Raw genomic sequence first — 12150 nt, 5'->3', positions numbered from 1 at the left:
GAACAAAACTCAATATCTAACAACTTGGAACGATAAAAATCGAATCTTGTACACTTATAAAGGTCCAAAAGAGGGCCAACATGGAGAATAGGGACTTGCTTGCTTGATCTTTTCTTCCTTCCTCCTCCTTCTTCCTTCTTAGCTTCAAAAAGCACCAAACTAGCTCTAAAAATGGAGGAATATGATTAGGGTTTCTTTCAAGGCTTGAGGGGCTGAGAATGGACAAACCCTAGCCTCCTTATTCCTTTAAATAGGGAGAAAAAACCTGGAGGATTAGGGTTTTCATTCCAGCTGTCAATACGTTGTGTTCTAAGAGGCAACACGTCATGTTGACCTTAATGAAAGTCGCATTTCTTCTTATCTAGACATGTCATGTTGGTTCCTCCAACACGTCATGTCTAATCCTCAAAAGGGGATTTATTCGCAACAATTTTTCCTCAAGATTCTGGTTGTCACAATTCTCCCCCACTTAAATTAGATTTCATCCTCAAAATCATTCCTTATCATCCCAGGCACGCCAGATAGCCTGAAGACACAACCCTGAGCATACAACGGTCTTTCTAAGGCTACCGAACCCAACCATAGCAGAACTCTCCAAACCCGATGATGAACGAATCCTTAATTCCTTGTAGAAAACAACTTCTACCTTGCCCAAAACCCGAAGCCTGAAGTTTCAAATTGGTCTGAATCCCTGAAAGACCACCCATACCGAACCATTGCTAATTCCATTCCACTTATCCCCTAAACTGACTACTCAACTTTTGATAACCTGAGGTTCCCACTAGAAAACAAAATCACAGACCAAACGCTACTGCCGTCAACCTTTCACTTGACCAAAGGGACATATATTCCTTTAAGGGAAAGCTCATCATGATGATAACAATTCTATGAATATAATGAACAACGCGGGACAAACTAGGAGATAAAGTTTCTAATGCTGAACAAGACACTGCTTCCTTTAACTGCCGAACCAACATACTGCAACTGAAATTCCAAAACCCCATACTTGCTTGACCCCCACACATATAGAACCAAAACAAAACATAAGAACATGATCTGCCAACCAAATTGAAACCATCCATTAACCCTGAACCCTTCAACTGATACCCTTGGCATTCATATTCCTTAATTTATATCCTACTAAAGAGAAGGCCTTGCACATAAACACCCGCGATTCCCAATGTGATATGTTAGAACAACATGCTAGTACTAGGCTAGAGATCTTCAGGGATTGCATGGTAGAATTGTCTGATTACATGATGCCTGCTAGCCTAGGTTTCCTTTATATGAGATTGACATCATTACTGTAGTTGCTTAGTGTATGCATCACGGTTATACATAATTAAGATCTTATAGCCTGAGAATGTTTGATTTGGCCTTATGTTCTGTTCTTTTTTGATTGGGAGCTTAGGGTAGGATTGGATATTCAAAAGTCTATAGGGTCCAGCGTTATGTATGGCTAGCATACACTAGTGCTGCAGGGTTGGTGGAAGTTTCATGGATGGATGGATTGTGTGAGACCGGTAGGCCAGTTGTGAGACAGTTAGCCTTCCTCTAGGAGTGAGGATTGAGCACTCGCCAGGTTATGTATACAGTTAGGGCGTTGTGGTGATACTTAAGACAAATATGGGTAGGTGTGGAAGGTCGTATGGGCCCGTACTACTGAAAGCACAGGACCCACACGCGTATCAAGGAAGTCACAACCCCTAGGGTTGGGTAGGGAGTTGGTCCCCTGTCATTATATGGATTATCGGAGATCTTTCTGGTGAATTATTAGAATGGTGGTTACGATACATCTTCAGACGGATCCGGGTTAGGATCGATAGGCCAGTGTTGTCAGAGGATCATGTCAGTGAGACCATCCGGGAGGAGGTGATCGATATTGTTCGAGGACAATTTTTGGAGATGTTTGCGTCTATCAAGACTGCTATAATTGAGCATTTTGATGAGTGTTATGTAGCTAGTGTCGAGACGGTTGCCGTGGCAGCTATAGCAGCTGTAACAACGGCAATGGGAGGAGCTGGTCGAGCTTTCCAGTACCGGAACTTGTTATTAGGACGTATTACGATGAGCAGAGGTCTGCAGTTACTTGGGATCAGGGAGATTTTCCGTACTAGTTACGTTCCATAGGTTGAGCGGGAGAGTCTAGCACATGAGTTTCTAGATTTGAGGTTTCGGGGGTATTGCTCGAGGTCGGAATGCGAATCGCAGGGACTCCAGAAAGGAGTGATAATTATGATCAGCTGGAAGCAGAATGGTTAATTGATAGATTGGAATGTCGTTTTCTAGGGCAAGGATTTTTCCCTTCCAGTTTTGATCTCTGAGGAGTGATCAGGCTTGTGACCCCTGGATCAGGTGATATTCCAGCTCGGGGTCAGTTAGTTGCAGGGGTTGGCGACAATATCTCAACGTTGGTTAGCGCAAGTGGGTCGAGGTGGCATAAGTGTTTTGTGAGGTTCGGTTTGCCTTTGATCACTTGTATCAGGTGGTAAGGATTGATTGTGTGATCTATTGCACTTTTAGGATTGTAGACTACGTCCTGGAAGTAGTTGTAGCCCGATTTATGGTAGAGGCTATTTCAATTATTGCAGTTCAGTTGTGGATGATCGAGCTGGTGAGTGAGTCAGGGTGCGTGACCATAAATGATATGGTTTCTAGAGCCGAGAGCGGGAGATTAGTTAGAGTTCTTTGGGAAGAAGGTTATTATATGGAAGGTCTGCGGACATGATTCCACATGATGGTTATTCAGTAAAGTCAGAATTCAGTGGTTTTAGTAATCGTTATTGATTGGCGTTTGAAAGCACTGAGGGAAATAGCTTGTTGATGAAGTATTAGTAGAGCATCTATCTTTGGACTTGAAGATTTGTGTGTGGGAGTATTTAAGCATCAGGGAATATCGGTTAAGCTATGTTTAGATTTCACACCAGTGGGTGGTAGTTAGTGATCTAAGTGGGGGAGAATTGGGAATTCTAGGTTAAGTGTCACCCATTGAAGGTTTTGTCTGTTGCTGTTCAGATTATGGTTCTAGGAGGGTTGGATAGGCGTTAATCGGTGAACCTCTCAGGAAGCGTGAATTCTCCGAAGGAATTCAATAGGCGACAGTTGAGAAGCGGGAACGCATCACCAATTTCCTTGTGCAGTGTGCTTATATTTCCTAAGTCTTTGGAGTATGTTTCCCCTCAATGGTGAAATAGAATTTTGATTTGTATAAGACTCGTGTTTCGGTAACCTTCGGGATAATTGTAGAAGTCTTCTCGGACTAGTTGGTATTAGTAGAGTCGGATCGGTCTCGATCGGGTATGGGCTTTTTGACAAGTAAGTATGGAGTTAAGGATTCCCAAATATGTGCATGGTAGTGATTCTTCGTGTATATCTATGAGTATTCTAGGTGACAATAGAGTTGGTTCAGATTACGTGTGATCAGGTCTGGGTTATAGTCTGCAAAGTTGAGTCTAGAGTTCATCTATCATTTTATTCAGGGGTCGAGTGCGACCAAGGGTTGTAGGATTTTGCTTGGATAAACAACTTGTTCTATATGTGGATTGGGAATAGTGGGATTTCAACATGGTAACACATGCTGGTGTTGTGAAGAACGTTGGTTAGGCCTTTCTTTTGGATAAGATTGATAGTTATCAGGAGCATTCCAGTCATGAGCTGAGGGCCAGGTAGGGCATACCAGACTCAGGCTGTGGGCTCATAGGCAATCCAGACCTATGTTGTGGGCCTTGTAGGGGTATTCCAGTCATAGGCTATGGGCCTAGTAATCTTGGTGGTCTATTCCTTCTGTTTGAGCATTTTCGGAATGGACATATTGTTGAGATTCGAGTGAGCCGTAATCTGCTAGGAGGAATCAGAAGATTTGTGAAAAACACAAGGGCAGGTCCTTGAAATTAAAGTTATGCGTTTAAAACCGAGTTTCATATATAGTAGTATTATGATCGAGGGTATTCCATCCTGAGGATGATTGGACCTGTCATGGGTATGTCTGGTATTTCAGTCCGAGGCTGATTGGGCCAGATATGAGTGGTTGGATTTATGAGCCGGTTAGCATATATATGTGGTTCAGGAACCAAAGGAAACATTGTCGTGTTGATCCAAAAAAGGGTTCATCTCCCAGTTTACATCTCGTTGTTCATTTTATCGCTAGGAATTGGTTATCAGAACGAATTTCTCTTGAAGGAGTACCTAGTCTCTTGTCGAGTAGAGAATTATAGGAGCAGTGTGGGATTGTGATTCCGTTTCGGGTGGGAAACCCCAAGTTATTAGCAGTTGAGTGCCAGTTGGAAGATAAGTACAATAAAATCGACAATGATTCAGTGTGGGCGGTCTGCGAGGAAGCCATACCATCTCGAGACTCTAGATTTTGAATTGAGTAAAGGTGATCAAATTGTAAGGGATTCGTTTAATTTCTTGGTATTAGAACCCTGTCAGGGTTGGACATGGTTGCCTTGGAGAGGCTAGAGTTCACACAGGATTGTAGCCAAGTAGTTTAAGTTGTTTGGCGTGTAAGGAATGATAAGAAACGATTTCGAGGACGAAATCAAATTAAGTGGAGGAGAATTGTAACATCCTGTTTTAAGAAAAGTAATTAAATAATAAATCAGGAACCCCAGGAAGTAATTAATATGATTATTTTATATTATTAGAGCTCAAATTAATTAATAATTAGTGGGGTGTTGGTTTCAGGGTGCCAAATGTTATACTTTTGATTTCCGAGGATTAAAGTGTAAGTTCGAGACTTAATTTGTAAGGATTCTCATAAGTCAAGGGGTGTTTGGTATTATTTTAATTTAATTTGAATGGAATTATGTGAGCAAGGGTAGGAAATGCAAATTATGGACTTGCCGTGAAAAGAATCCTATGGGGAGGGGCCAATTATGACATTATGGAATGAAGTCTGATTGGAGGCGAGTATATATCTTCATTTCCGTCACCTTCTAAACCCTAAACCTAATTGATGTATCAGCCGCCACCCTTCCCTCACCCCACCTTCCTCCAGCCGTCACCACCTCTCTTCCCCTCCTATCTTCGGTGCCATCACCACTTCTCCTATGATAACCAGCCGAGACCCCAATGACGTCTGCCATGACCGGAGAGACCAAAGGTTAATGGGTGAGCTGGGAACGAAGCCGCTATAGTCTTTTCCGGTGGGGGTTGCGAATGTTGGTCAAGGTTGACCTGGTAATTAGGAAAGAATAAAGCACATGGTAGTCATGACCGTTGGGAAAGTTGACTGTTCCTAGTATTTCGTTTTTTTTGTTTATTTCTAATAGCTTAAATAGCATAGCTTAGTAGTCTCAAATAATCCATCGAAAATTCATTGTACAACAATTCAATCATTTGATTGCTAATCTTCATTCAATAAAGTAAAATCATTCGGCTGCCTAATTCCTGTTTTACCCCTGTATTGTTTTTCCTATTTTACCCCTGTATTGTTTTTGCTGTTTACTCTTCAATGCCCAATGCTAACCTCATCAAATTACAATACCTGGTCAATAAAGATGGAAGCCACCATGGATGCCCATGGGTTATAGGATGCCATTGAACCACTAAGTGAATCAGTTGTGGATGAGAAGAAGAGCAAGCAGGCTCGATCTTTCATCTTCCAGTCTATACCAAACCAGATTCTTTCACAGGCTGCCAAGAAAAAGACAACCAAGGAGGTTTGGGACTCTCTAAAGTCACGGTATGTGGGTGCAGAGAGGGTCCAAAAGGAAAGGTTGCGGATACTGAAGAGTGAGTTTGAAGCACTTCAAATGAAGGAGACAGAAACCATAGATGATTATGCAGGAAAGATATCAGCCATGATTTCAAAGTTTGGGAGTGCAGGGGCAATATTGGAAGATGAAGAATTGGTGAGAAAGTTGTTCGACATAGTCCCGGAGAGGTTTATAAACCTGGTGGCATCAATTGAGCAAAGCCGTGATATGGAATCAATGCCATTTGAAGAAGCAATTGGGCATTTGAAGGCTTATGAGGACAGACTCCGGCTCCGGAAGGCAAGCACACAGGTAGATAATGCCCTATTGCTTTCCAAGGCAAAAGGCTCATCAACCCATCAGAGCCCAAGCAAACAAAACTCGACAGGTGGTCGAGGAAGGGGTGGAAACAAAAACATGGTAGGAAGGGGCAGTTCACGAGGGGGAGGCTCTTTTCGTGGCAGAGGTGGGCGCTGGGGTGGTGACTCAGGAGAAGAAACAAACCATAGCAACAAAAATCCACGTGACAAGAGCAACATAAGATGCTATGAATGCCAAGAGCTTGGTCATTATGCATCAGAGTGCAAGGCAAAGAAACAACAGGACCAAGAAGTGAACTTGGCTGCTGATGAAGAGGAACCAACGCTTTCGTTAACTGTTTGTGGAGAAAAGAATACTAAAATTGTTCTCTTAAATGAAGAAAAAGTCTACCCAAGCCAACTGAAGGAGTTTAATGATGAAAACATATGGTATCTGGACAATGGTGCCAGTAACCATATGACCGGTTGCATGACCTTATTTGCTGAGCTTGACGAGAAAGTAACCGGACAGGTATGATTCGGAGATGGGTCAAAAGTTCCAATTAAAGGGAAGGGTACTCTCCTGTTTAATTGCAAGAATGGTGACCAGTTTATTGTCCCAGTCGTGTATTATATTCCTACCCTGCACAGTAATATAATAAGTCTAGGACAAATGACGGAAGAAGGGTATGACATAGGGATGAAGAATGAATTCTTGAAAATGTATGATGAAGCAGGAAGCTTAGTTATGAAGGTGCAAAGATCTAAGAATAGACTCTATAAGATAAAGCTTACACCTGGAAAGCCTGTATGCTTAGCCATGAGTATAGATGATGACTCATGGTTATGGCATGCACGTATGGGCCACACCAACTTCAAGTTACTTGAAGAAATGACACGTAAGGGAATGGTGACAGGTATGCCCCAGGTGACTCACCCATCACAAGTATGTGAAGGTTGTATGATAAGCAAGCAAACAAGGCAGAGCTTCCCAAAGATGACCTAGTGGAGGGAAAAAGACCCACTCCAGTTGCTGCACGCAGACCTTTATGGGCCAATTACACCTGCAACAAAAGGAGGTAATCAATACTTCCTGCTGATTGTAGATGACTACTCATGCTACATGTGGGTCTATTTGATCAAAACCAAAGACGAGGCATTCAACATGATCCAAAAATTCAAGTCACAGGTCGAAGGAGAGAGTGAGTATAAAATCAAGGTGTTACGAACTGACCAGGGAGGCGAATTTAACTCCACCCAATTTGCGAACTTCTGCGAATAAGTGGGAATTTGTCACATCCCCAAACCAAGGATGGCGGAAACGTCCGGGGGTGGAGGACTTCATGTATAGCATCATAACAACAATTGCAATAGTGACTTGAGCAAACATAACCAATATATATATATATATATATATATATATATATATATATATAATTGAAAGAGTTACATCATTGTATGAATTACATGTTTCCAAATCAATTGCAATATGTTGACAAAATGTGGAATGTTTGACGCCTTAACATCCCATCCTCAAAAGCACTTGGTTACCTGTTTAGTGATTTCCTGAGAATACAAGTTGTTTGAAAAAGTGTCAACACAAAGGTTGGCGAGTTTATAAGTTTTTGTATGCAATTATGAAATCCTTTTCTTTTGAAAGTAGTGTCCATTCCAACAAATCCAATATTTTCCTTAATGTGTAAATGTAGTCTTAAAACCCAAAGACCAGAATGTACAAATAATTTGTCATATTTATAGTAAAACAATGCAAGTTTAAGTTGACATAAACTCATTTGATTTCGGTGAAATCCCCGTAAATTCTATGTTTGTTAATTCTTAATGTGAGTTATCATAACCATGCTATGACCTAGGTGGCCTGAAACGACGTTCTTCAGGCGTCGGAAATGTTATGACATTTGTCACCTCAGACCTGCCGGTCTAGCTGTTGCATGCAGCTTAGGTGTGGGTTTGTCAATCCCAATATATATCTATATACAACTATCACGCTCTCCCTCCAGGAGACTCTGGTTACAATACAGGACTTATTGGTAAAGTGAAGCGAATGTCTCACAAAAGTCATTAACGAATTCACGTGTAATATAATGAAAATCCCTTTTTGTATAAATGTACCCTTTTTGTATGAGTGTGTTATGTGATGTATCATAAACTATACCTATTATAGTTTATCAAAACAAGGGTAGTAGTGGTAATGTACGTAAACTTTACTTAACATAGTTTATTCAAATGTTTGTATGTAATGGATGTACTTTGATTATAACAAATTGTTATTTCTATGCTTTATCTAGAAAACTCCATTTGTTAATTGATTTATGTTTATATAATAAGACAAAAATGTCATATATTGCAATAACATATAATCACACAAAGATATACACCTTGCTCAACATGTTACAAGGTGAATTGAAATTGATAGCATTTTTCTGTTGATAACATTTTCTATCACTGTTATTAGAAAATTTGTAGAAAAATCATCAAAGGTCCAAATCAGAATCCGTAATTTCTAAGAGTTTGTAAAATGAGTCTAGTTTCTCCATAATTTTTTTCATGATTTTTAGTGGCCTCTAACTTGTGTGAACAAGTCCATAATCACAGACTCGTCCGGATTGATGTTTGAAATGATAGGCAGTTTTGTAAAAATCACCATAAATTGTAGAAACATCGTATGGAGGTGTGCAAGTAGCCATTTTAAAGCCAAGGACTTGAACTACTTTCTCCTTGTACAGTTTTGAAAACTAAAATGTTTAGGTTGTCCAAAACAGTTCGTGCATGGAGTTAAACGTTCTTGATGAAAGCTGTTGGAAAAGTTTAGTTGTGTACTTGGTGTTTTAACTTGTATTCCCCCCCTTAAAACTTAAGAAATCTTGAAAATGTAGGGGTATGAACTCACCTTAAATGGTTTCAGTAGATGAGTGTTGGAGATGAGAAGTGTTCAACTCAAGAACACTTGAAGATGCCTAGAAGATTTTCGAGAATCTAACACCAAAGTGATGAAATTTGTGTAAGCAATCTATGATTGGAGTAGAATGAAGTGTAATTACCACAAGGAGGATGAATTATACTTACCAAGAGTGTAAGAAAGCTTGATGATCAGCCTTGGAATCTCGAAATTGAGAGAGAAAGTTAGAGAGAAAAGTTGAGTTTGATCTTTGGTGAAATGAGAGCAAGTGAGTGAGAATGAGGAGAGAGGATGAGTGTCCAGCTCTAAGAACGTAGGAATAACTTGTGAGAGAGGGAAAAAGTACAAGGAAATGACAAGGTATGGTGGGGAGGTGTGTGGGTTGGTCATGGAGTGGGTGTGGTGGTTGCTTGTGTCATAAACCAAGGAAAAGTCAACACTCCATCTTTTTGTACTTCACCCACTAATTTCTTAGATAATATTTGTATTAAAAATGTGAGAATTAATGATTTATGGGTTTTAATTGTTAAAATAAGGTTTTGGGTGAAAATCCCGCGTTAAAACGATGAAAAACGAGCTTAAAATGTAGTCGTAGTTGAAAACCGGGAAAAACTTAGCTTTCTGCGAGACCTCTCGGTCCTGGCCGAGGTTTGGTCCCTTCTGGACATGCAGCGAAGGTTGGGTTCGACCCGAAGGTGGCTTCAGTTCATTGTGCGAGGTTTGGGCCCGAAGGTGTCCTCGGTTCGATCCTCAGCAGTGTTCGGTTCTCAGTAGGGGTTTCGCTTCCTAGGTGCTTTCGGTCCAGGAGGGTTCGGCCCTAAGAGGCTTCGGCCCTATAAAGGGGGTTTCGGGTCTTTTGGGGTATTTTACCTATTCTAACCCCGTTTTAAGCGATTTTTGACCTGGTTAAGGATCGGATGACCCGAATGATTACGAAAAGTTACGGGAACTTTTGAGAGAGATTTGGGAGAGATTTTCCATACTTGGAGAGATTTGGGAGAGATTTGACATACTTGGAGAGATTTCACATACGGAGAGAGATTTGGGAGAGATTCCATATTCTTGGAGAGATTTGGGAGAGATTTGACATACTTGGAGAGATTTCTAATATAGAGAGATAGAGTGAAAGACTAATTCTCTCGATAGCAACAAAGGAGAATTGGCTGGTACATCACCTGGATGTTAAGTCAGCTTTCCTTCATGGCGATCTTAAGGAGCAAGTCTATGTAACTGAGCACCTTAGGTTCACAATCAAAGGGAAGGAAGGTTGGGTGTATCGTCTTCATAAGGCCTTGTTTGGGCTACGACAAGTGCCAAGGGCATGGAACAAAAAGTTCGACCAATCACTCAAGTCACTTGGATTCACCAGATGTGCTCAAGAGCAAGCTGTATACAAGGTACACAAACCCAAATTGATTCTCATAGTTGGAGTATATGTAGATGATCTCATAGTCACCGGGTCAAATGAGAAGGGAATCCAAGAGTTCAAGAGTAGAATGAAATGTTTGTTTGAGATGAGTGATCCGGGATTGCTATCCTATTACCTGGGAATTGAAGTATCACAGGATAAGAATGGTATAGTGCTCACATAGAAGGGGTATGCTGAAAAGATCCTAACGGTTTCAGGTATGGAAGGCTGCAATAGCTCACAGTAACCAATGGAACCAAAACTGCACTTAACCGAAGATGAAGAAGGTGAACCAGTGAATGCAACAATATACATGAAACTTGTGGGGAGCTTAAGATACCTGGTTCACACAAGACCAGATCTTAACTACAACATTGGAGTGGTGAGCAAGTTTATGCAAAATCCAAAACAAAGTCACTATGCTACTATAAAACATATCCTTAGATATGTGAAAAGAACAACTGAGTTTGGGCTGATGTATCACAGGGGAGGTGATGGAAAACTTGTGGGTTACAGTGATAGCAGCTACAACAATGATCGTGAAGATAGAAGAGGAACCACTGGAGTAGCTTTCTACTACTCCAGAAACCTTATAACATGGGCATCACAAAAACAGAAAACTGTGGCACTTAGCGCATGTGAAGCCGAGTATATGGCTGCAAGTGCAGCTGCATGTTAAGGACTGTGGTTAAGGAACCTGTTCAGTGAGCTAATGGGAAGGAAAGCATAGAAAGTGAAACTTTTGATTGACAACCAATCCACTATAGCACTTATAAGAAATCTGGTGTCTCATGGAAGAAGTAAGCACATAGACACAAAGTTCCATTTTATTCGAATGTGTGTTGAAAGGGAACAGATTCAAGTGGAGCATGTGAGTGGAGATCAACAGAAAGCTGATGTCCTAACAAAGGCAATGCCAAGGATAAAGTTTGCTGAGATGAGGACACTAATTGGCATAGAAAATCTAAAGAAGAAAGACCAACCTTGAGGGGGAGAAATGTTGGTCAAGGTTGACCTGGTAATTAGGAAAGAATAAAGCACATGGCAATCATGACCGTTGGGAAAATTGACTATTCCTAGTATTTCGTTTTTTATGTTTATTTCTAATAGCTTAAATAACATAGCTTAGTAGTCTCAAGTAATCAGTTGAAAATTCATTGTACAACAATTGAATCATTTGATTGCTATTCTTCATTCAATAAAGTAAAATCATTCGGCTGCCTAATTCCTGTTTTACCCCTGTATTGTTTTTGCTGTTTACTGCTCCATTGGCTTGATCACCAACAGTGACCACCACAGCCGAAGACCAAAGCTGCCGGATGCGTTGCTGCCCTGTTGAGCGCTACTACCAACAACCACAAAGAATAACCTCCATGATGATTGGGTCCGTGGATCGTCGGACCAAATATCACCGCTGATGTACCCTTTGAAGCCGGAACATCACCCGTTAGGTGCAGCCGCCGTTCCTCCGCCTTGCCATCATAGCATCATCTCAGTTGGTGGCTGAGCGCTACCGACTCACGTCATCTTTTGCGTAGGTGACGGGATATTAGGTTGTGAATCAAGAAGCAAACCGCTGCTACCACCGTGAGGGGTGACCTTCATCGCAACCACCGTTGCTGCCGTTAACGTTGTTACTGTGGTCGCCTTCGTCCCGCCACCGCCGACAGCCGCTTGCTGCCGTGGTTCTGTCGCCACCAGCCACCGTGTGGTGGTTGTGTGTGTCTGTGTGTGTATGTGTTGCTAAGTATCTAGGTGTGTATATGTGGGTTGTGTAATTTTGGAATCAATAGTGGGCCACCACCACCACCGTGAGGTGGCGGCTGC

General features: G+C 41.4%; 1 protein-coding gene across 1 annotated transcript; it reads left to right on the top strand.

Annotated features, from left to right (window-relative positions):
• Window positions 1-10573: 10573 nt before the first annotated feature.
• LOC111899600 (secreted RxLR effector protein 161-like) lies at window positions 10574-11002 on the top strand. The gene has a single exon (XM_023895429.1). The coding sequence runs from the start codon at window positions 10574-10576 to the stop codon at window positions 11000-11002; it is 429 nt and encodes a 142-aa protein (XP_023751197.1).
• Window positions 11003-12150: the final 1148 nt, after the last annotated feature.

The sequence above is a fragment of the Lactuca sativa genome, chromosome 1, assembly GCF_002870075.4.
Source record: "Lactuca sativa cultivar Salinas chromosome 1, Lsat_Salinas_v11, whole genome shotgun sequence".
Lineage (NCBI taxonomy): Eukaryota > Viridiplantae > Streptophyta > Magnoliopsida > Asterales > Asteraceae > Lactuca > Lactuca sativa.
This window is presented reverse-complemented; position numbering and strand designations above follow the sequence as displayed.